This window comes from Chiloscyllium plagiosum, unplaced genomic scaffold (assembly GCF_037043375.1).
Source record: "Chiloscyllium plagiosum isolate Xiang-an unplaced genomic scaffold, Cpla_swu_hap1 HiC_scaffold_6, whole genome shotgun sequence".
NCBI classification, from domain to species: domain Eukaryota; kingdom Metazoa; phylum Chordata; class Chondrichthyes; order Orectolobiformes; family Hemiscylliidae; genus Chiloscyllium; species Chiloscyllium plagiosum.
In genome coordinates, this window is record NW_028270144.1 from 117,978,890 (window position 1) to 118,004,966 (window position 26,077).

The 26,077-nt window shown below is 42.8% G+C and overlaps 1 protein-coding gene across 1 annotated transcript in view; it reads left to right on the forward strand.

Moving 5' to 3' along the window:
* LOC122550923 (CD99 antigen-like) overlaps positions 1–26,077 on the forward strand; it is a 45,247-nt gene that overhangs the window by 6,597 nt on the left and 12,573 nt on the right. The window contains exons 2-4 of the mRNA XM_043692388.2: positions 19,541–19,597; positions 22,090–22,116; positions 23,915–23,971. Coding sequence (XP_043548323.1) covers positions 19,541–19,597; positions 22,090–22,116; positions 23,915–23,971 — 141 coding nt within the window. The remainder of the gene's footprint in view (positions 1–19,540; positions 19,598–22,089; positions 22,117–23,914; positions 23,972–26,077) is intronic.

Here is a 26,077-nt window from a genome sequence, read left to right on the forward strand (position 1 = left end):
ATTTCTGTTCATCTATACTACTAACAATTTTACCATTAGCTCATACTCTGCATTCCTGTTAGTACTTCTGAAGTGAACTACCTCACACTTTCCTGCATTAAACTCCATTTGCCACTTCTCAACCTAGCTCTGCGTCTTATGTCCCTCAGTAATCCACAACATCCTTTGGCACTATCCACAACTCTGCCTACCTTTTTAGTGTCATCCACCAGTTTACAGACCCATCCTTCTATGTCCACATAGAGATCATTTTTATAAATGACAATGAGCAGTGGCCCCAAAACAGACCCTTGTGGCACAGCACTGGTAATTGTCTTGCCCCAAGTTATACCTCTTTCCCTGAGGTATGCACCTATCGCTGCCCATTGCTATTGTCAACATAACTGAATTGTGGTCGCTATCACCAAAGTGCTCACCTACCTCCAAATCTAACACCTGGCTGGGTTCATTCCCCAGTACCAAGCTGCTGCGGCACGGTGGGCGGCAAGGTGGTACAGTGGTTAGCACTACAGCCTCACAGCGCCAGAGACCCGGGTTCAATTCCCGCCTCAGGCGACTGACTGACTGTGTGGAGTTTGCATGTTCTCCCTGTGTCTGCGTGGGTTTCCTCCGGGTGCTCCGGTTTCCTCCCACAGTCCAAAGATGTGCAGGTCAGGTGAATTGGCCATGCTAAATTGCCCGTAGTGTTAGGTATAGGGGTAAATGTAGGGGTATGGGTGGGTTGCGCTTCGGCGGATCGGTGTGGACTTGTTGGGCCGAAGGGCCTGTTTCCACACTGTAATGTAATCTAATCTAATCTAAAAATCCAATATGGCATCACCCCTTGTTGGCCTGTCTACAAACTGTGCATCAGAAAACCCTCCTGCACACTGAACAAAATCTGACCATCTAAACTAAAATTATAGTATTCCCAGTCAATATTGGGGAAGTTAGTCCCCTATAACTGTTGTATGCCCTGTGAATCATCCATGCAACAAGTTTAGTCTTACGGGCATAAATAGAGCCAAGTCATTTGCTCACTGTGCAAGCTTGATGTTAAATTAGATAATGTCAAAGGAATACTGGTTATCCTGATATCCTGTCTTGTTTTATATCGTAAACTTGAGCAAGTCTAACATTGATACATTGGTCCTGGAAAGTGCCCAGTCTTTATCTGACAACTCACTCTATTGTGCTCACTAGTGACACACCAGCATTCCATGAAAGAATAAAGAAAAACTATGAACAGAAATTACTGGGGAGAGACTCTGGTCTGGCAACATCTGTGGAGAGACAATTAGCATTTAAGTTGAGTCCAGACACCCTTCAGAACTGACAGCAGCTCGGTAAAGCTGATATGTATATATGCTGTTTATGGGAAATGGCAGGGATGAAGGGGAGGGTGAATAGGTGATGAGGGAGCCCAGTGTGAGATAAAGGAATTGTTGATAGCAAACCAGGGAGGAAGAGAAGCTGGATAGTAGGAGCTATGAGAAGTTGGAAAATGATTTGGCCATACTGAAAGCAAACCCATGTGGAGGGAGGATGGATAACAGACATGGAAGGCAGTGATCAAACTCCCAAATTGTTGTTGAAACCGAAAGGCTGTAAGGTCACCAAGCAGCAGACGAGGCAACGGGAAACTCAGGATTATTTTTACAGATAGAAGAGGTGTTACACAAAGCAGTTACCCAGTCTGCTTCTCATCCCCTATGAGGAGGAGACTGAAACGTAAAGGAAAACTCTGTTCTGAAAACAATAGCAATTATCTTTCAACTCCAGCAAAATAGACATTAACATTTGCATGATATTAACCCTTAGTTCAGTCACTACAATTTTTGTAATGCATGGTGCTTTAGCTGTTTAAACAATTTCTGCATACAAAATTGAGGTAACCATTCTGTCTGCTTGTCTGGAGTAACAAGCCTGCTTCCAGCTACCTGGATTACACCTCTTCCCACCCTACCTCCTGCAAAAATACTATCCTGTATTCCCAATTCCTCTGCCTCCGCTGCATCTGCTCCCAGGAGGACCAGTTCGGCCACAGAACACATCAGATGGCCTCCTTCTTTAGAGACCGTAATTTCCCTTCTCACATGGTTGAAGATGCCCTCAAATGCATCTCATCCACATCCCGTAATTCCGTCCTCAAACCCCACCCCTTCAACCGTATCAAAGACAGAATCCTCGGTCCTCACTTTCCATCCTACCAACCTTCACATTAACCACATCATCCGCCCATGTTTCCACCACCTCCAAACAGGAATTGCAAAACCTGTGCCCACACCACGTCCCTCACCACTATCCAAGGCCCCAAAGGAGTCTTCCACATCCATCAAAGTTTTACCTGCGCATCCACAGATGTCACTTATTGTATCCGTTGCTCCCAATGCAGTCTCCTCTACACTGGGGAGACTGGAGGCTTCCTAGCAGAGGGCTTCAGGGAACATCTCTGGGGCACCTGCACCAATCAACCACAACACCCTGTGGCCCAACATTTCAACTCCCCCCTCCCACTCAGCTGAGGACCTGCAGGTTCTGGGCAGCCTCCACCACCGCTCCCTCACCCCTTGACACCTGGAGGAAGAACTCCTCATCTTCTGCCTCGGAAGACTTCAACCCCAGGGCATCAATGTGGACTTCACCAGTTTCCTCATTTCCCCTTTTTTTTTCTCCTCTTTTCCCCCCAAGTTCCAACCTGCCAGCTTGGCACTGTCCTCGTCACCTGTCCTACCTGCCAATCTCTCTTTCCATCTACCTGCCCTACCCTCCTGTGACCTAACACCTCCATCCCCATTCCCATTCACCTATTGTATTCTTTGCTACCTTCTCCCCAAGCCTTCCCCCCCACCCCCCCACCCCCCATATCATTTATCTTTCCACCCTGCAGGCTTCCTGCCTCGATTCCTAAAGAAGGGCACTCATCTGTCACTCATCAAGGGCACTTGGGAACTCGTCTGTCACTCTCTTAATACGATGCCTCGAAGGTTGCCTCTTGAAATATTCCATGCGCTGCTACACTGTCAGCATGGGTGGGACTGGGGCCCTGACATGTGTTGGTTTCCTGGCATTTCTAGAAAAAATCTAGATCAGGCCAATTAATGGCATGTTACCATGGGAAGGAGAGGACAAAAACATTAAAGTGATGAGATAGAAATCAACAGGTCCAAACATTCTTTATAGGTAAGAAAATCAGTGACATTACCAATTCTGGGCTAAACTTGTGGTTGTTTCATAGGTATAGAGCTGTGCAGCATGGAAACAGACCCTTTGGTCTAACTCAACTGTACTAACCAGACATCCTTAATTTATCTAGTGTAATTTGGCCCACATACCTCCAAACCCTTCCTATTCATATGCCTATCCAGATACCTTTTTAAATGCTGTAATTGTGCCAGCCTCCAACTTCTCTGATGTTTGCCACACGCACCACCCTCTGATTAAAATTTTCCCCTTTGATCAATTTTAAATCTTTCTCCTCACCTTAAACCCATGCCCTCTAGTTTTGGACACTCCTAACCTGGGAAAAAGGCCTTGGTTATTCACCCTACCTATGGCCCTCCTGATTTTTTTATAAACTTCTACAAGGTCACCCCTCAGCCTCTGACGTTACAGAAAATAGCCTCAGCCTCTCCATACAGTTCAAACCTTCTAACCCTGGCAACAATCTCTAAATCTTTTCTGAGCCCTTTCAAATTTAATAACATTGTTCCAATAGGAGGGAGACCGGAATTTAATGAAGTATTCAGAAATGGCCTATCCAATGTCCTGTACAACCGCAACATGACTTCCCAACTCCTATACTCAGTGAAGGAAAGTGTACTAAATGCCACCTTCATTACCCTGTCTGTGATTCCGCCTTTCAAGGAACTGCACTCCAAGGTCTTTGTTTGGCAACATTCCCATGGACCCTACCACTAAGTGTATAACGAAAGCAGAAGTTGCTGGAAAAGCTCAGCAGGTCTGGTAGCACCTGTGACAAAAAATTGGTTAATGTTTTGGATCTGGTGGCCCTACCTCAAAATTGAGGAATAGTTTCTGCCAGACCTGCTGAGTTTTGCCAGCAACTTCTCATTTTGTTTCTGATTTACAACATCCATGATTCTTTTGGGTTTAAGTGTAAATCCTGCCCTGATTTGCCTGACCAAAATGCAATACTCTGGTATGCTGGGGGAAGGGCAGGGAAATAGGTATAGTAGTTCAAATACATATCTTCAGCAAACAGTTTTAAGTTATTTGTGAACTTCATGAACTCTTACAGAGAATATCACAATATACTGAATCCTATCCTAGCCCTTGCTGGCTTGCTGTGTTCTTCCAGCCTTCTGCTTGTCTATCTTGTCAATCAATAGCAGAACTGCACATCATACTCCATCATGCCCTAGCTAAAGTTTTATACCATCCCAACATGAACCCCTGCTTTCATAATCTATACCACAACTGATTTGAAGGCAAGTGCTTTTTGACTATACTATTAACCTTCCCTGCCCTATGGATATGCACCAAGATCCCTCTGTTCCTCTGAACTTCTTAGCATCCTGCTGTCCATTGAGTACTCCTTTTTCTTCCAAAGTGCATCAGCTCAGAATTTAACCTTGATAATTGTATCTGCTACTGATCTGCCTATTTGACCTATCCATTTGTATCTTTCTGTATCCTAAGATCACCTTCCTCCGATCCAGCCAGTCAATCTCCTCTTTTGGGCAGTACATTCCAGATTCAAATCCAGAGCTTCTTGAACTGTTGTGACCCTCCAGAGTTGCCAGTGAAAAGCCTTGGGTTGTGAGCTCTGACTCAGTTAGAGCTCACAGTGGAGCTCCAACCAGGCACTAACTTGGTGATGCCCCTTTTAAGTGTGCAGACTTTATTACTGGTCAAACTGACCAATCTTATAGGTTTGTATCCTTTCCTAAAAAATGTGGAGGTGCGGATGTTGGACTGGGATGGACAAAGTTTAAAAATCATACCAGGTTATAGTCCAACAGGTTTATTCAAAAGTGCTAGCTTTCAGAGCCCTGCTCCTTCAGTGACCTGATTAAGGAGCAGCGCTCTGAAAACTTGTACTTCCTCATAAACCTATTGGACTATAGTCTGGCGTTGTGACTTTTAACTAACAAATGATGGGAAGATAAATTATTGATCTTAATTTGAAAGGTCTATGGGTAAAATAGCTTTTCCTGTAATCTCCCCATCCCACACCTCACTCTGCCCCAAGTAGGTAATCATGATCTTTTTTGAATTTAAAAAATGTTTTGTCAAAATTCTTATGAGCCTTGAATATTTAAACTCCATGTTTTGATTTGATTTTGTTGTCACATGTACCTAAGTACAGTGGGCGGCACGGTGGCACAGTGGTTAGCACTGCTGCCTCATAGCGCCAGAGATCCGGGTTCAATTCCCGCCTCCGGCGACTGACTGTGTGGAGTTTGCACGTTCTCCCCGTGTCTGCGTGGGTTTCCTCCGGGTGCTCCGGTTTCCTCCCACAGTCCAAAGATGTGCAGGTCAGGTGAATTGGCTATGCTAAATTGTCCATAGTGTTAGGTAAGGGGTAAATGTAGGGGTATGGGTGGGATGCGCTTCAGCGGGTCGGTGTGGACTTGTTGGGCCGAAGGGCCTGTTTCCACACTGAGTAATCTAATCTAACGTTTTGCTAGCTATGGAGGCAGATTGCACCATACAAAGTGCATCAGGCTAACTGAACATAGTGCAGAATAGTGTTACAGGTGAGGGAGACAGAATTAACATTTGAGGTCCATTCAAAACTCTGAAATCATTTTTGAATCTATTCATACGTGTATTCAAACTTCTGTCGATGGAAGAGAGTATAGGTGGGATGGAATGGCATCTTTGTGTTGGTTGCTTTCCCCAGGCTGCAGGAAATATATAGATGAAATCAGAGATGTACTGCATGGAAACAGACCCTTCGGTCAAACTCGTCCCTGCCATCCTAACCAATTCTAGTCCCATTTGCCAGCACTTGGCCTATATCTTGAAAAACCCTTCCTATTCGTATACCTATCCTGATGCTTTTTAAATGCTACAATTGTACCAGCCTCCTCCACTTCCTCTAGCAGCTCATTCCACACCTGTACAATCTTTATGGAAAAAGTTGCCCCTTAAGTCCCTTTTTACATCTTTCCTCTCCCCATAAACCTATGCCCTCTAGTTCTGTGATACATCCAGATAGAATGCTTTCTATGGGCCATCTATAAAAATTGGTAAGCATCTGAGGGCATGCTGAATTTCCTTGTCCGCCTGAGGAGCTAGAGAGGTTGTTGTGCTTTCTTCACTGTCGACATGGGTGAACCAGGACTGGTTGATGATCATCACTCCAGGAACTTGATGTCTACCTTTGTAATCTTTATCATGGTATTGAATTCTCTGCATTATTGTAACTATATACTGGGTAGTGATGTCCCATTCAAGACCATAAAGCAGTGAGTGTTTGTTATGGCCAGCATTTTTGACCTACCTTGCTCTTGAAAACAGTATTGCCTCCATGAGCCATTACAATCCATGCCGTTCAGGCACATGGAGAACTTATTTATGAAGAAGTTTTGAGGATTTGATCAGTGACTCTGAAGGCGAATTGATATTTTCAAGCCACTGTGGTCAGCAAGTTGTCTAGAATCATACAGTTGGTAGTGCTCCTTTTGTCCTCCTTGAAGGTAGAGGCTATGGGTTTGGAAGGTGGTCTTCTAGGAAGCTGGAACAGTTACTGTAGAGCATCTTGGATATGTAAGACTTGGTACATCCTTGAAGTAAGGAGTGAATGTTTAAGGTAATCAGACTGCATTTTTCTTGAAGTTAAGCTGTCTGAATGTTGTTTATAACTGCATCAATCAAGGTGAATGGAGAGCATACTGTCACATTCCTGGTTTCTGTGTTTGTAAATGGTGGACATGTTTGTGTAAATTTCCACCTTTATGGACCTGCTTTTGTAATCATTGTGGTTCGTTCAGCTTATTTTCTGGACAATGATAACCCCTTGGGTGTTTAATATGGGATTCACTATTGGCGATGTTTCCTTGAGACTTAATGACAATTAGGTTTCTCTGTTGGAGATGGTCATTGACTGACTGGCAATGTGTTGAACGATGTGGATATGACTTGCTGAACATGCACTATTCCCTAGTAATGCTATTGCTGTTGGAGGTGACCAAAACGATGGGTCACTAGGGCCATTGGCTGAAGCATTCCAATCTTGCTGTTAGCAAGCAGTGGTAAGTTCTTGCATTGGAATTTGGCCACTGCATAATGAAGCCTTCTTTTTTCACAGCAAAGTGAATTTGGATGCTGCTACGGGAGTCTTCCGAAAGGAGGGGGTCTGAAATCTGTCTCAAGTATGCAATGATGGTTCATCAATGAATATGACATGTACTTGGTTCTTTTTTACTTTTTGACTTGAAGTAACTTAGAAATTATGTTGGCAACCTTTCAACCATGGCATGTATTTAAGTTTTTGGGAGTATTGTGTTTAAGCCTGTGATAAATATTTAAAGTTAATTTTCCAGTTTATAGGAAATATTTTCATGCAGCTTTCAATTTGATAGCATGTCATTGTATCACGAGCGGATGTGTTGTAGCAAAAAATCTATTGAGGCTAATGCATTATTGAAAGCTTGCATTTATTACTAGTGTTCAGCTGAATCAATATTTTAATAGGCTGTTATAGTGCTGCAGGTTGTAGTGTTTAGATGCAAATGTAAAATGCTTCATACTCAGCTGATCTCGTAAACTTTTTCCTTCTTCCAAAAACATGTTCTCTCTTGAGGCACTTCAGCCCTGCAATCGGGCGTTTGTTTTTGTGTCCATTAGTTCAGAGTTGCTAATTAATTATATAGTAGCCCAGCCCCCACAATGCTATACTTTCTCATTATCCATATGGAGATTCTAAATGGAGCCAGTTGTAGCTTGTCATGGTAACTATGAGGCATCAACTGGGTGTGGAGCCAGACTGGAACCTCTAATTTGTGACTTACCTGTCTGATATCTTTTCAAAATTGAGTCTTGAGTAAAAAAAAAATTGAAATGCTATTTTCCATTCTTGCAACCTACTTTAATTGTGGTTATTTGTGTACTTTAGGTACAGAAAGAGGCTATTTCCCCCTTTTTTTTTATAGTTTGTCAGCTCTGGGCAATCCAATCAGTCCCACTTCCCTTGCTCTGTCCCCACAGTACTACTTTCCTTTGTGATTTTTCCAGAAAGAATTGAATGGATATTGTCTCCACTTCCACTGTCAATCCTTTGGCAGAGTTCCAAGTGATTTATGACTCTCTCCACTTTTTAAAAGTTCTTCCTGTCACTTTTCTCCCTGTATTTCTTGCCCAAATTCAAGGATTGTGTCCTGTGGTCTTTGCATCATATGGGAGTAGCTTTTTCTTTGCTGAAGTCCTTTCACAATGTTGTATCTCTGTCAAATTTTCTCTTTTACAAGATGGTAGGTTTGTCTTCTCAATGAGTAGGTGGGCTTGTATTCAATGATAATGAATGACCTTCAAAAATAAGTTGGATAGCCACTTGAAAGTAATTTGGCTGTGCTGGAGCAGGGACAGAATGTTTCATTTATGAGCTGAAGTGGCCTCTGAGCTGAATGGCTTCCTTCTGTCAACCTCCTTTTCTTGAACAATGGGACTGTTTTCATCTTCCAGTCTGGTTCTGGAAGCTTGGATAGTTTTATTTTGTTGAACAGAATCAGTATTTTGATTTATCTCTCTAACTCCTTCCGTTCAAGGTATCGACTGTCTGCCAGTGTTTGTCATAATTAATTTCTCCAGTGCATTGTATTTGCTAATGTTTTAATGGCTTTAAGTTCCTCACTGTCATTGGTGTCTTTGTCTTTGTTTCCCAGTATTTCCTGTGCAAGCTTTTGGTTTCTACAATGGAAATAAACAGCATTTGTTTTAGAAATAGAAACCTGAAATGGGGAACGAAGTAGTGGAGAAACTCAGCAGGTCTGGCAGCATCTGTAGAGAGGGAAAATCCTCTGTTCCGAAGATGTTTCATATGAAACATTAAATGTTTTAACTGTTACAACACTTTTCTCTACCCAGGTGATGCCAGGCCTGCTGAGATTCTCGCAATTTCAGATTTCCAGCCTTTTTTTAGTTGCTTCATTTGTGTGTGAATGTCACTGGCCAGGTTCGCATTTATTGCCCAGAGAACAGTCAAGTCTAACACTGCTATGGACCTGAAGTCAAGTGGAGGCCAGGTCAGGGAAGGATAACAGATTTCCATTCCTAAAGGACGATTTTGAACTAATGGGCTTTGAGACAAGAGCTGCCAATGTTTACGCTTGCTCTTCAAATTTTCTGTGAATTCAAGTATAACTCCAATGGGATTCAAATCCAGGTCCCCTGAGTTGTACGTGGTATTCTGGATTCTGGATGTGTAATTACTGCTCTTTTCTGCCCCCCCCCCCCCAGTTCCCTAATCTGTTTACTATCCGTGCCATTTCTGAATTTATCATTTCTCATCTCCACTTCTAATTATAGAGACCCAATTATTTTTGAGGCAATGACAAAAAGCATAGCCAAAGTGTGATTGAAAGCATGGTGAATTTGTGATAAGTATGGTTGAATGTGTAAGGGGGTGTAATTAAAGTATAAAGAATGTGGACATAGAGGTGATTGAGAGGGGAATGTTCAAAATTCACTAGTTTGGAATATTGGAAGGATGTTGTGAAACTTGAAAGGGTTCAGAAAAGATTTACAAGGAAGTTGCTAGGGTTGGAGTATTTGAGCTAATGGGAGGGGCTGAATAGGCTGGGGCTGTTTTTCCTGCAGCGTCAAAGACTGAGACCTTAGAGGTTTATAAAATGAGAGGTAAATAGATATGCTCTTTTCCTTGGGGTGGAAAGTGAGAACTAGAGGGCATATATTTAGGCTGAGTGGGAAGGTTTAAAAAGAACTGAAGGGGCAACTTTTTCACTGTTTCTACACTTGCAACATTTACAACAGAAGGTGGTGCATGTGTGGAATGAGCTGCCAGAGGAAGTGGTAGAGGCTGGTACAATTTACAGCATTTAAAAGGCATTTGGATATGTATCTAAGTAGGAAGGGTTTAGAGGGATAAGGATTCTGGATTAGTGGTGCTGGAAGAGCACAGCAGTTCAGGCAGCATCCAAGGAGCTTCGAAATCGACGTTTCGGGCAAAAGCCCTTCATCAGGAATTTACCTTAGAGGGATAAGGGCCAAGTACTGGCAAATGGGACAAATTTTAAATTCAAGTGTCTGGTCAGCATGGACGAGTTGGACTGAAGGGTCTGTTTCTGTGCTGAACATCAGACTCTGACTATCTTTGTGCTAACTGGCAGTATTATCATGCTCTCTTGTTGCTGTTATAGCACAACAGCTCAGGTAGCATCTGAGGAGCAGCTTTTTGGGCGTAAGCCATTCATCACTCGCCACACTCTTGACTCTGACCTCCAGCATCTGCAGTCCTTCCTTTCTCCTAGTAATATTATGCTGCCCTTTATTCTTGTATGTGACTGTTCATAGTACCACCTGACACTGGTGGTTCACAGTAAACACTATGTTCTGTATTTTACAAATTTGTTCTCAGTTATGTTCAGCACAGCATTGATAGCCTGCAATAGCCTGGTGCTTGCTGTTCAGTACTTCTGGTTGGTGAGCAGGTAGTGGGGTGTGAATGCTGACTTCCTGCAGCTATTGTTTGGGTGAAGATGTGTTTTTTTTAAACTAACTCTCTGCTTTCACACATATGCTTGATTTAATTTGCTCATGTTTGGAAGTTTTCTAGTAAAAGAATTTAAAGGGAGACGTGAAAATCTTTTGTACGATGGGAGACTGATTAGCAAGGTTAGATCTCGTGGAATACGGAGAACTAGCCATTTGGATACAGAACTGGCTCAAAGGTAGAAGACAGAGGATGGTGGTGGAGGGTTGTTTTTCAGACTGGAGGCCTGTGACCAGAGGAGTGCCACAAGGATCGGTGCTGGGTCCTCTACTTTTTGTCATTTACATAAATGATTTGGATGCGAGCATAAGAGGTACAGTCAGTAAGTTTGCAGATGACACCAACATTGGAGGTGTAGTGGACAGCGAAGAGGGTTACCTCCAATTACAGCAGGATCTGGATCAGATGGGCCAATGTGCTGAGAAGTGGCAGATGGAGTTTAATTCAGATAAATGAGAGGTGCTGCATTTTGGGAAAGCAAATTTTAGCAGGACTTGTACGCTTAATGGTAAGGTCCTAGGAAGTGTTGCTGAACAAAGACATCTTGGAGTGCAAGTTCATAGCTCCTTGAAAGTGGAGTCGCAGGTAGATAGGATAGTGAAGAAGGCGTTTGGTATGCTTTCCTTTATTGGTCAGAGTATTGAGTACAGGAGTTGGGAGGTCCTGTTGCGGCTGTACAGGACATTGGTTAGGCCACTGTTGGAATATTGCGTACAATTCTGTTCTTCCTATCAGAAAGATGTTGTGAAACTTGAAAGGGTTCAGAAAAGATTTACAAAGATGTTGCCAGGGTTGGAGGATCTGCGCTCCAGGGAGAGGCTGAACAGGAAGGGGCTATTTTCCCTGGAGTGTCGGAGGCTGAAGGGTGACAAGAGGTTTACAAAATTGAGGGGCATCGATAGGATAAATAGGCAAAGTCTTTTCCCGGGGGTCGGGGAGTCCAGAACTAGAGGGCATAGGTTTAGGGTGAGAGGAGAAAGATATAAGAGAGTTGAAACTTTATTGCTGGAACAGCACAGCAGGTCAGGCAGCATCCAGGGAACAGGAGATTCGACGTTTCGGGCACAGGCCCTTCTTCAGGAATTCCTGAAGAAGGGCCTGTGCCCGAAACGTCGAATCTCCTGTTCCCTGGATGCTGCCTGACCTGCTGTGCTGTTCCAGCAATAAAGTTTCAACTTTGATCTCCAGCATCTGCAGACCTCACTTTCTCCTGAAAGATATAAGAGACCCAAGGGGCAACTTTTTCACGCAGAGGGTGGTACGTGTATGGAATGAGCTGCCAGAGGATGTGGTGGAGGCTGGTACAATTGCAACATTTTGAGGCATTTGGATGGGTATATGAATAGGAAGGGTTTGGAGGGATATGGGCCGGGTGCTAGCAGGTGGGACTAGATTGGATTGGGATATCTGGCCGGCATGGATGGGTTAGACTGAAGGGTCTGTTTCCATGCTGTACATCTGATTCTGATTCTCCGACCAACCCATTGTCAGGAATATGTGCCACAATGTGTTTTTGAGATGTTGAACTGCTATCTCATGGGATAATTGTCCTTTTGAAGTGCCGGAAAAGAATTGTCAGTTCTTTTTGAGGTTTCTCACGAGATGCAATTTGCACACACTGACTTCTGCAAACAGTTAAAATTTATTAAAGCTTGTACCAAGCTAGGTGATCCCCTTTGACCCTCTTCACAGGTGTGTGAAGTAGACTGAGATCCTGAACAAAGAAAATACACCCCCCTTTATACAGGTCAGTTAGTCATGATCACAGATACTCTGGCCACTCCCCCACAGTCACATGCCACTCAAGACAACACCAGTCACTCCCTCAGTCACATGTTACCACAGGTACAATGGTAGGATGAGACCCTATCCTGTGGAGTTGTGATGCAGATGATTTCCTGATTCTTCAAGACAATGCAGGTGCAAGATACCAAGCTTCAGAGGATGGCTAGAAAGCATTTCTGAATGGAAGCAGTTGAAAGCTTTAATTTGATAATTGGGGGGAGTAGTAGCAAATGATTGACTGACTGTCTAACTGGAGTGGGGGTGATTCATGTTCTTGCCTGACTGCAAGAACATCCCCACCCACTTCAAGCATGTTCACTCAGTGCAGTTTAACTCTATTAATATTACACTAATGTCCAGAGATATTCCCATTTAATCTCAACAATTTGCTCAAGTCTAATTATGTTATTAACCTTGCAGTCATGTTTGTCCAAGGGATGAGCTTCTGATCTAACTTGTACCATTTACTGAGGACACTTATTTCCACTGCTTAACTTTGCTTGACTTTGGTCCTTTCTCAACTCCTGCACTATTAAACACACACTCAAGCCCTTTTACCTTGAGACTTGACTGTTCCTTTGCATATTTGCTGGACTTGCACATCTTAAGTCTGGAAACTGAATGTCCTCCAAAATTCCAACTGTCATAATCTGCAGCAAACTCCACTCACCTATTAGCAACTGACCAACATTGGCTTCTGTTCAAGCAATGTTTTTGATTTTCCTTTATTCCAAAGGATTTGTCATCTTTGCTCAATGTTAATAGTTGCATGTTTAGCAGCCATGATTTTAGTTGCCTAGGCCACTTTGGTCTTGAACACCATTCTAACATCCCTCAACCTTTACTTTTGTCTTTAAGACACTCTTTAGCACGTAGCTCTTTGACACCTACCTCCTCACAAAGCTTTTGACCACCTGTCCTAGTATCCCCTGATGTGGCTTAGTGTCACACTTGGCTTTATAAGACTTCTGCCACACATCATAGGAAATTTTATAATGTTAAAGATGCTTTATTAATATTTTTCCCACTTTGAATCTATATGTAGATGTTCAAGCATCACAAGATCACTAATTGTATAAATGCTGAATCCTAAATCCTTAAGGGCCGAATTTGGTGGGTTCGCTCACTAGTGTACAGCTTAACCAGATTCTGTTTGCTTTCCACCTTTTTAACTCTTGGTATCCATTCAGGTGCAGGTACATGAATACTTTATTTTCTGTTGCTCTCCCCTCTGAGACATTTGAAGGGCAACCTGATTCCCATACTGAGACACTAATTTCAGTCAGAGTCTAATTCTGAAGCAGTCTTTAATCATACGGTCTTGCAAGCTGGGTGATCATTAAAGGAGGTACACCCGAACAGGAGGTTACATTACCATTTATACAGTTCAGTTGAGTCTCTCGGTTCTCCCCCTTTTTACTCCATATCTGATAGTTGTATTGCTCTGTGCAGTTGCTAATCTAATCGGCTTACCACATCTGTCTGTCTGGCCTGTTGTTTGTGTGCAACCACCTCCCTTGATAGCTGAGTCTTATTACTTTTGCTGACGCAACACTGGGTCTTATTTGGTCATCTTGTCCCTATGTGCATGACAATTGCAACTGTGATGTCAATACACCTGTTTCTACCAGTCGACCATCTCCCTTTACGGTTAGTTATTTATTAGTATACACCCACGTGATTCCACCTTGTGATTTTTGCAGAAGCAAGATACAGCTACTTATAACGTTTGTGCAAGCATATCTAGCTTAACATATTACCCTCCCCCAATATGACTCAGCTTTGATTTTTGCAGAAGCAACAACCATCGCAAGGGCCCCTCACATCCACTGTTTCTAATATCTGCTGTTGTGGGCGGCACGGTGGCACAGTGGTTAGCACTGCTGCCTCACAGCGCCAGAGACCAGGGTTCAATACCCGCCTCAGGCGACTGACTGTGTGGAGTTTGCACATTCTCCCCGTGTCTGCGTGGGTTTCCTCCAGGTGCTCCGGTTTCCTCCCACAGTCCAAAGATGTGCAGGTCAGGTGAATTGGCCATGCTAAATTGCCCGTAGTGTTAGGTAAGGGGTAAATGTAGGGGTATGGGTGGGTTGCGCTTCGGCGGGTCGGTGTGGACTTGTTGGGCCGAAGGGCCTGTTTCCACACTGTAAGTAATCTAATCTAAACATTTATGAACTCCTTTTATTGCATATGCGTTTTTGTTGTTTTCTATTCTTACTTTTTGGTTTGAGTTCTTAGTTGCATCTAAATGCAAAAATGTTTGACCTCTGTATTAAAACTTCATAATCTCATTCCTCCTTCCCTTTCTTCAACATTTTCCCATTTCTGGGGGTAACCTGGCCACCAATATCCACTCCAAATCCACTGACTTTTGGTTATCTGACTGTTATCTGACTATACAACCTGCTTCTTAAAAAGACTCCATTCTATTCTCCCAGTTTCCCCACCTTTTTTTGTCACACATGTTCCAATGATACCAGCTTCTACAGGTGACTTCTGAAATGTCACCTCCTTCCTCCCACTGAGGATTTACCACCTTTGTCAGACAAAGCTGTGGGCCCTGTCAACCACATCTCCCACACTTTATCCCTCACCTCCCTGTCTTCCCTTCAACAACAGCAATAAGGTTCCTCTGGTTCTCCCTAATCACCCTGCCAGCATCATAGTCAAAGGATCATGTGCTCCCATTTCTGCCACCTTGAGTGGGATGCCACTGTCAGATGCACATTCCCCTCCCCTTCCTTGTCAGCCTTCTGCAGGGACCATTCCCTCTGGGATACCTTGGCACACTCCTCTGAAATGTCCCTGTGGCACCTTCCCATGCAATTGCAGCAAGTGTGACACCTGTCCAAGTACTTCCCTCTTCATTATCCAAGGCTTCAGATACACTTTCTAGGTGAAGTGATTTACCTGCACTTTGCTCAATCTAGTATACTGTATTCACTGCTCTCAGCACTATCTAATCTCTAGAGGGGAGATGAAACACAGATTGGGTGAGTCAATGTAGATCAGTCAAGGAGCGTAAGGGCAATGATGTGTAAAAGCAAATTGCTACGAGGTGGGTTGCAGATAGGTGAACTTTGCATGAACTCGACATGGAGAAAGTGAGGACTGCAGATGCTGAAGATCAGCTGAAAATGTGTTGCTGGAAAAGCGCAGCAGGTCAGGCAGCATCCAAGGCAGATTCCTGAAGGGCTCATGTCCGAAACGTCGATTCTCCTATTCCTTGGATGCTGCCTGACCTGCTGCGCTTTTCCAGCAACACATTTTCAGCTATGAACTTGACATGGGAGAGCTGAAAGGCAATTCTGGAAAGCATTATCTAGCATTTGTGTATGTGTTAATTGAAGTTGTCAAATGTGTCGTCATCCAATTGTTGTAACTGTACAGTTGCAAAGAAAGTCTGAAATTTGAATTAATTTAAGCTAATGCAGCATGTATCAGGGCTTTGCAATGGCAATAACATATAGCCGGTCGAGTCACTGTTATAATTCAGGAAAAGTTTACGAATGGTTATCTGAAAAGATGTACTCCATATATGGGGACAATATATGTATCATTGCTGTAATAGTGTAAATGATCCCACGTCCCAAACCAAACATCTTTGTTTGTTTTTTGAAATTTGAAAATTACTCCTAGGAAATGGGTATGATGGAGTAGGCCATCCAGCTGCTTTGCCATCTGATCACGGCTAATCGTTGACTTGTATCCATCAGGAAAGTGGAATTTTCTGATGCTTTAATTCTTGGTGTTCAAAGCTATATCCACATGACACCAGTGACTACTAGATAGAGAATCCCAAAAACACTCAGCCTGCTGAATGAAGAAATTTCTCTTCCTCGCATATCCAAAACACAATTGTTCATGCTGAGACTATCCTCCTATTTGTAGACATGGGGGAAAATCTATCTCTAGGCATCTAACCTGTCAAACCCTACCAGAAGTTTTTCATTTGAGATGGTCCGATTCATACAGCACAGAAACAGACCCTTTTGTCCCAACTTGTCCATGCTACCTAGGGTTCCTAAACTGAACTAGGTCCATTTGCTGGTTTTGGCCCATATCCCTCTAAACCCTCTTCCTATCAATGTGCCTGTCCACCTTTACCAATTCCTCTGGCAGCTCATTCCATATGCAGACCTCTGCAAAAACAAATTTCACCTCTGGTCTCTTTTTTTTAAGGTCTTGACCTCTCACCTTAAACCTGTGCCATCTAGTTTTTGGACTCCCTTACTCTGGTGAAAAGACCTTGGCTATTCACCTTGTCTATGCCCCTCAATTTTATAAACCTCTAAGCTTGCGCCCTCGGCTTTCTATGTTCCATTAGGGAACAAGACCCATCCTATCTAGTGTCTCCTTTATAGCTCAAACCTTCTCTGGCATCTTTGGAAAGTATGCAAAACATTTTTACAGTTTAATAATTTTTCCAGTAGCAGGGCAACCAGAATTATACACAGTACTCCAAAATGTGGCCTCTCCAATGTCTTGTGCAGCAGTAAAATGACATCTCAACTCCTGCACTGAATGATCTGACCGATTTTTGAAGGCAAGCATGCCAAATGCTGCCTTCGCCATCTTATCTACCTGGGATGCTACTTTCAAAGATCTATGTACCTCCACCTTGAGGTTTCTTGTTCAACAACACTCCCCAGGGCAATACCATTAACTGTCAGTCTTGCTTTGCCTTGCCAAAGTGCAACAGATTGCATTTATCTAAATTTAAACTCCATCTGCTATTCCTCAGTTCACTGGTCCAGTTGATCAATGTCTTGTTGTACTCTTGGATAACCACTTTCACTGGCCACCATACCACCAATTTTGGTGTCATCTGCATACTTAGTAACCATGCCTTCTATATTCTCATCTAAATCATTTATATAAATGATGAATAAGTGAACCCTGCACTAATCCCTGTGGCATACAGCTTGTCACAGGCCTCCAGTCGAAACAACAGCCTACTACCACTGTCTCCTACTGTCGAGCCAATTTTGTATCCAATTGGCTAGCTCTCCCTGAATCCTGTGATCTAATCTATTGGAAGGGAAGCACAGACCTCAGTGGTTAGCATTGCTGCCTCTCACCAGGGACCTGGGATTCCAGCCTCTGACTGTGGAGTTTGCACATTCTTCCAGTATCTGAGTGTTTTCGTCCGGGTGCTACGGTTTCCTCTCTCAGCCCAAAGATGCGCAGATAGGTGAGCTGGCCATGGTAAATTGCCCATAGTGTTCCAGGGATATGTAGGTTAGGTGCATTAGTCAGGGGTAAATACAGGATAATAGGGCAGGATTACTCTATGGAGGGTTGCTGTGGACTTGTTGGGCCGAATGACCTGTTTCTGCACTGTAGGGATTCTATGAAGTGGAAACAGACAGCATCCACCACTTTGCCTTTATCTATCATCTTGGTCACCTCTTTCCAAAAAAAAACAAATTTGAGACATGGTTTCCTACCCCTAAGTCCATGCTGACTATCCCTAACCAGTCCTTGCATCTCCAAATTCTGTCCATCAGAATCTCTCCAAGACTTACCCACACTGACATCAGGCTCACCAGTCTATAGTTCCCCAGCTTCCTTCAGTATTGGCCCATTAGCTACCAAGTGCACCCCCACCCACCCCCCAGATCTTCTGGCACCTCCCCTGTCTTGTCAATGAAATGAATATCTCTGCTAGGGTGCTTCCCACAATGACTGGGATACTCTTGATCAGATCGCAGGGATTTATTTATCTTTATACATTTTAGGACTACTAGTATCTCCTTTTCCATACTGCGGACATTATTTCCCAGAGTTCCATAGCTTCCATGTCATTTCTCCACAGTAAATATTGACATGAAATGTTCATTTAGGATCGACCCCCACCCTCCCCTTTTTCCTGTGGTTCCTTGATATTGTTGATCTTTAAGGGTCCTATTCTCTGCCTGGTTATTCTTTTATCCTTTTTTAATAAATCATTGAAAGATGTGCAGGTTAGGTGGATTGGCAATGCTGAATTGCCCATAGTCAAGTGGGGTGCTGGAAAAGCACAGTAGGTCAGGCAGCATCCAAGGAACAGGAGAATCGACGTTTTGGGCAAGATCCCTTCAGGAGTGAAATTGCCCAGGGATGTGTGGGTTGACCATGGGAAATGTGGTGTTATGGGGATATTTTATGGGGGTGTAGGTCTGGGTCTAGTTGGAATGTTCTTCTTTTGAGTCAGTGTGGACCCCAGTGGCCTGGATGGCATGCTTTCACCATGAGGAGAAAGTGAGGTCTGCAGATGCTGGAGATCAGAGCTGAAAATGTGTTGCTGGAAAAGCGCAGCAGGTCAGGCAGCATCCAGGGAACAGGAGAATCAACGTTTCGGGCATAAGCCCTTCAGGAACTGCTTTCCTGAAGAAGGGCTTATGCCTGAAACGTCAATTCTCCTGTTCCCTGGATGCTGCCTGACTTGCTGCGCTTTTCCAGCAACGCATTTTCAGCAGCTGCTTTCACCATGATTCTTGTAGAACTTGCTGAGGATTCTTAATACCCTATCTGCTGGAGTTATCTCTTGCCTCCTTTTTTAACCCACTTGATTTCCCACTTGCGTGTACTCCAGCGTCCCCTACCCTCAAGGAACATGCTAGGCCCTGAACTCTTATTCTCTTGCTTTTGAAAGCCTTCCCTTGCCAGATGTTCTCTTTTCTGTGCGAACAACCCCCCTCCCCCCCCCCCCCCCCCCCCCCCCCCCAATTAATGTTGGGAAGTTCCTTTTGAAATCATCAAATGGATAAGTTCTCATTCTCCTAAACTCCATAGAATATCTTCCCATTGTGCTCTATCTCTTTGCAAGGCAAGCTGTATTTTCAGAAATCCCTGTGCAGTAAGCTTTTTCGTCTGCATCTCCTCCTTGGGGATACACTGCACTTTTACAAGCACGGATTAAGTCAACGATGGTAGCTTCTGAATTCCAGCCTTTCTGGAATCCAGCTTTAGTGTTTTAGATCTATGTTGGGATCTGCTGCAAGCATTTCCTCCTGCCTGTTGTCATGGATTGGCTGTTGCTCCCTTGTGTAAATAATAATAATTGAAATTACAACATGAGTTTTTGTCTTTCAGGGCAAGATGGTTTTGACCTTGCTGATGCTTTCAAAGACAGTCCCACTAAAGCTCCAGGTGTGTATAAATGTATAACTTTATCATTAATCTATAATGGAGCATTTTAAATACATCTATGTAGCATTACTATTCCTACTTGAAGATGGTTTGGACACTACACTGCAAGAAGGGATTGCACATGACTTTGGCTTGTTTTGATGCCATCGAATAAATAATCGGCAAGTTTCCTGTTTTGCACGATCATGAAGCAAGACACTAGGAGTGTTTTCTTGTCCCTCATTGTCTCTTCAGACTTGAATAAAACTAAGGAACAGCAACTTACACTTGATCATATGTTAACTTTGACACGTTGAGATCTCCTTCGTTTCATTGGAAATGGCGTGTCACCAAGTGTACAGTAATTCAGATAATCTGATAAATGTAATTAAAGTGCACAAGTTAGCCTGTGATGACAACACAATCAAAACTGAGGTAGCTTAGTGGAAATATCATCTGCCTGATGGACCCCTGCCCTTGCTTAACAAAAATGGGTGATAGATGGTAGAGCAGCTATTTTGAAAGCCCATTAGAGATCCTTGGATGCAATCATGTAAAACAAGAATTTAGAATGTTTGTTTTTTATTTGAATGGATTGAGCCTTCAAGGAACCCACAACAACCTCCCTGAAGGAAGACAAAGGGCCCTGATGTTTCATTTTTTGTCGTTGTCGTCGTTTCACATTTGCCTTGGCTTTCCTCTTTGAAGTTTGCTGATTTACCTGAGGTAGATCATTCAGCTATTAAGGCAGGAGAGTGCCTATGATGACATTAGTTTTGTACTGTGGTCCCAGTGGCTGAGTGCCCTCATGGTACAGCCCGTAACTTTGTCTCCAGGTCTCTCGGACTGGCTTTAGAGTCTGTTCTGCACAGTTGAGCACTTCCTGTGTCATAAATCAGGGTGTTGGTTTTCAGGTAAGATGTTAAGTAGAGTTCTTCTTCCCTGTTGCACCTGTCATCTGGATGTTGAAATTCCCATTAGAGTATCTGAAGAATTGAGTAATGCTCTTGAATGGTTTCCAACTCTTAAACCAATGCCATCAGAAGCCAGTATTTTCCTGTCATCCCTACATTAATGAAACGATCTGAGTAAAATAGATGGTCCACTTGCTTATGCAAGTCCCTTAGTACGGGGTTATAATTATTTTGAAGGGTGTGGGCAATCCCAATATAAATGTCACTTGTTATTAAATTGTGAATTGAGTATGCTGGTAGAGTGCTACTTGAATATGGTGATACCACCCACATTGGATATATTGTTGGAGGAGCCAGTCATTAGCAATTAGTCAGTTTCATCTTTGTTTGTTCAGAGGCTGTGGGTGTCACTGGCAGGATCAGCATCTCTTGCTCATCCCTAATTGCCATTGAACTAAATGGCTTGCTAGGTCCTTTTGGTATCAACCACAGTGCAGTAGGTCTGGAGATGGGTAGGTCAGACCAGTTATGGATGGCAGATTGCCTTTAAAAGGCAATCAGTGGACTAAACCAGTTTTGTAATAGTCGGTTAAAATTCCTCAAGGCAGCCATTAATGAGCCTAACTTGGATTTCAGAGGCTGAACAGGCTGGGGCTGTTTTCCCTGGAGTGTCGGAGGCTGAGGGGTTACCTTATAGAGGGGCATAGATAGGGTAAATGGGCAAAGTCTTTTCCCTACAGTTGGGAGTCCAGGGCATAGGTTTAGGATGAGGGGGGAAAGATACAAGAGACCTAAAGGGCAACGTTTTCACGCAGAGGGTGGTATGTGTATGGAATGAGCTGCCAGAGGAAGTGGTGGAGGCTGGTACAATTGCAACATTTGAGAAGCATTTGGATGGGTATATGAATAGGAAGGGTTTAGAGGGATATGGACAGGGTGCTGGCAGGTGGGACTAGATTGGGTTGGGATATCTGGTCTGCATGGATGAGTTGGACCAAAGGGTCTGTTTCCATGCTGTACATCTCTGACTCTGACCAGCTGCTACAAAGCTGGGTTTTGAACCAGTGTCTCTAAGGTATGATCCTGGACCTCAGGACTGCTAATCTAATGGCACTACAACAATGTCACCATCTCTCCAAGTGATGGTGTAACATTTTTTCTGCAGTCCTTCAGGGACACACCGATCACCTGTGGCTTCAAATGTTTGCTGTGGTTGATGGTAGATAATAAGACAAAATCTTAGTCGGTAAGAATATCACACTGAACAGTATGCTAAGTAATTGAAGGTGCGTTGATGTTTGTTTTTGTCTTACGTTTGCTAAAAAATTTAATGTTCTGAATGTAGCAAAAGGATTCGAGATTGCTATATGCAGTGTCTTTTCTCCTTCACAAATTATTGTGAAGCAATACAGAATATGTGCAATGTTACTTTACCTTGAGTCTCCGCTCTTTTTCATATCAGTAATCCACAATGGGAAAATGCTTTCCAAACCCACTCAATAGCTGAAATATTTGACAATATTTTCTGCAAATGTCCTTGAGTGAGTATTTCTCACAGTAAAAATTCTTGTTCTAATTGCACATTATCCTCTCTTGCAGCTGTTGATTCTAATTTTCCGGATGTTGGTGAGTTGTTTATAAATGCCTTTGATGTGGGAATGTTTTAATTAAGAATATTTTCCTTCTGATGAAGACTCTGTAATATAGGCTAACTCAAAAAGGATATTAATGTTTTGTGTTGACTTGGCAGTTTTCTTTGACCAGATTCCGTTCTGTTCTTGAATATGTGTATGGTCATGATTTGGAGGTGCTGGTGTTGGACTGGGGTGTACAAACTTTAACGCTACATTCTCAAGTGAACTAACTTTAAAAGTTCTTGGATTTACATATGAAAGAATTGGAACCAAAATGGTCATTCTAAACAATGAGAGACTTAACAAACAATCCAGGTCTCTTTCAATATATAATTTCAGTTGCATCACACTGTAAACTGGTATAAATTCTGTCTTATGATCTTATACTCCACACCACCTGAAGAAGAAGCAGTGCTCTGAAAGCTACAGCTTCCAAATAACCTGTTGGACTATAACCTGGTGTTGAGTTTTAACTTTGAACATATAAGGAGAATCGTTTCAAGGACTTGACTTCATGATTACACATGTCCTAAACCATGAATTAGCTCTGAGTAATGTAGTGCTTTTTGCTTAATGTGAGCATGTTGTTAACATTATATCTATTAATTAAAATAACTATTTAAAGCTAACTTTTAAATGGTGGTTTTATCCCAACATTTTCATATTTAAAAATGTTTTCTATATGACTGCAAATATGGCAAAATCTTTCAGGTGATTATCTGCATCACCTTTCGCTGAGCTGCCTATATTTTCTAAAGCATTGGTGGGCGGCACGGTGGCACAGTGGTTAGCACTGCTGCCTCGCAGCGCCAGAGACCCGGGTTCAATTCCCGACTCAGGCGACTGTGTGGAGTTTGCACGTTCTCCCTGTCTGCGTGGGTTTCCTCCGGGGGCTCCGGTTTCCTCCCACAGTCCAAAGATGTGCAAGTCAGGTGAATTGGCCATGCTAAATTGCCCGTAGTGTTAGGTAAAGGGGTAAATGTAGGGGTATGGGTGGGTTACGCTTCGGCGGGCCGGTGTGGACTTGTTGGGCCGAAGGGCCTGTTTCCACACTGTAAGTAATCTAATCTAATCATTCACAAGTTAGACCAACTCTCTTCCCTTTCCCAGAAGAAATCCAAGTATTAATTCCTCCATTTTAAGTTGTAGATTTCTGTCAAATCTTTTTTCATGTGGAGATCCATAATATAATCTACATTCCTTATTTTACAAAATATCTTGAAAATTCACACATGAAAACTGCCTAAAGGCTGTCTGAAAATACAAAATGGATTGTATTCTGGTCAGTTTGTTTAGCCAGACCATCACCAATACAATATCAGTTGAAATGTTTTTAAATCACGCTCCTCTTCCTTGTTATAAATCTGTATTAGCTATTTAGCCAGAGCTCCATGTTTAAGGACATGGGCAATCTGAGCAAGCACAAGCCAGACCACACCACTCCTTGAGCTAACTTCATTAGTAAGATCATGGTTGATCTCCAAACTCCTATTTTATACCTTTAGAAGGCAATCAAGGGATCATGGAAGATATTTCAGGATGGTAATCAGTATAACTTGACAGTATCACTGAACAAAATTACCAAAAATGCAATCTCTCCTTGAGTGCAGCTTAACTGCCCTGCTTCCTTTGCCTATACTCCAGCTTAAGGACAAGTTATTTGCAACCAGAATTGACTAACCCTGCACAGTGCAAGGAATGTAAAAACTTGCATAAGGTTGTCTTATTCCTACTTCATTTTCACGATCTTTATTCTGATCTTCTAACCCTTTTTTGTGTTTATTTTGTAGATTTAGATTTTGATGATCCCAAGGCTCCTGAAACCCCAAAGAAACACAATAACAATCGTAAGTTCATGTGTGACTCCCACAAGGCACCTGTAAGGCATTTCGGGATCCATCTGTTTTTCTTTCCCTTCATAATTTCTTAAGGAAAGAACTTCATGACCGGAGAGCTTGAGGACCTTTTACCTCCAGTGAAATAGTTTTTAAAGCTATGTTTACTGTTGCAATGTATGAAATTAAGCAGCAGGCTTGTCCATTGCTGCCTCAAAAGGAGTGGGGCAATTGGAACATTCCCTATGGTTAGGGAGTAGGTATGGACAGGGGACAGATTCTTCGTCATGCTGTGAAACCACCTTTCTTTCCATCTAAATTCTGGATTCCTACAGTGCAGCAACCCCTTAAATCTGTGATGCCAACCTAAACCATTCCCTGAAATCCCTGGTGAAGTCTTTAATGCACAACCTCCTGCTCCAGAGGCAAATGTACCAACACGGAGTCTTGACCTATGTTCAGCTTTTTTTTTTGTAGAGGAAGCCAGGGAGGAGATTGTGGAGCCGCCTTGCTTTTGATCTTTGTTATCATTGTCTACTAGAATAGTACTAGAAGACTGGAGGATAGCAAATGTTATCCTCCTCTTCAAGGATGGGAGTAGAGATCACCCTGGTAATTATACACCAGTGATCCTTACTTCAGTTGTGGGTGAAGTGTTGGAAAAGGTTATAAGAAAGAGGATTTATGATCCTCTAGAGAAATAAGTTGACTAAGGACAGTCAACATGGTTTTGTGAAGGGTAGTTCATGCCTTGAGTTCTTTGAGATGGTGACCAAACAAGTGGATGAGGGTAAAGTGGTTGATGTGTATGTGAATTTCAGTGAGGTGTTTGATCAGGCTTTCTATGGTAGGCTATTGCACAAAATATGGAGGCATGGGATTGAGGGTGATTTAGTGGTTTGAATAAAAAAATGGCTAACTGAAAGAAGGCAGAGGATGGTGGTTGATGGGAAATGTTCATCTTGGAGTTCAGTTACTAGTAATGAAATGCAGGGATCTGTTTTCTGTCCACTGCTGTCTGTCATTTTCATTAAAAATGACCTGGATGAAGACTTAGAAGGATGGGTTAGTAAATTTGCAGATGAGACCAGGTCAGTGAAGTTGTGGACAGTGCTGAAGGATGTTGCAGGTTAGAGGGACATAAGCTGCAGAGCTGGGCTAAGAGGTGGCAAATGGAGTTTAATGCAGAAAAGTGTGAGGTGATTCACTTTGGAAGGAACAACAGGAATGCAGAGTACTGGGCTAATGGTAAGATTTCTTGATGGTGTAGAAGAGCAGAGAGATCTGTGTCCATGTACAAAATGTTTCCCTTCTGATTTCTGATAGTTGCCACCCAAGTTGATAGGGTTATTAAGAAGGCATACGGTATGTTAGCTTTTATTGGTAGTGGGATTGGATTTTGGAGCCACAGATCATGCTGTGACTGTACAAAACTCTATGGTTGCACTTGGAATATTGTGTACAGTTCTGGTCACCGCATTATAGAAAGGATGTGGAAGCTTTGAAAAGGGTTCAGAAGAGATTTACTAGGATGTTGCCTGTTATGGAGGGAAGGCCTTAGAGGAAAGGCTGAGGGACTTGAGACTGTTTTCATTAAAGAAGATTTGAAGTGTGACTTGATTGAGACATACGAGATAACCAGAGGATTAGATAGTGGACAGTGAGAGCCTTTTTCCTTGGATGGTGATGACTAGCACAAGAGGACATGGCTTTAAAATGAGGGGTGATAAATATAGGACAGATGTCACAGGTAGTTTATTTACTCAGTAGTAGGGGTGTGGAATGCATTGCCTGCAATTATAGTAGACTTGCCAACCTCAAAGGCATTTAAATGGTCAGTGGATAGACATATGGATGAGAATGGTATAGTGTAGAATAGATGGGCTTCAGATTGGTTCCACAGGTCAGCGCAACATTGAAGGCCTGTACTGAACTGTAATGTTCTGTCTTCTAAAAGAGTAGTTGAGGTGTGGGGTAGATGTCTCATGCCATTATAAAATGAGGTAGGTTTGAGGGGCTGATCAGCCTCCTGCTTTTTGGAGATATTTCTTTTTTGTTCTTGTGATTTTGTTTTTAAATTCAGCACCAATATGGTGTTTTAAGCAAACTTTTTGTTCT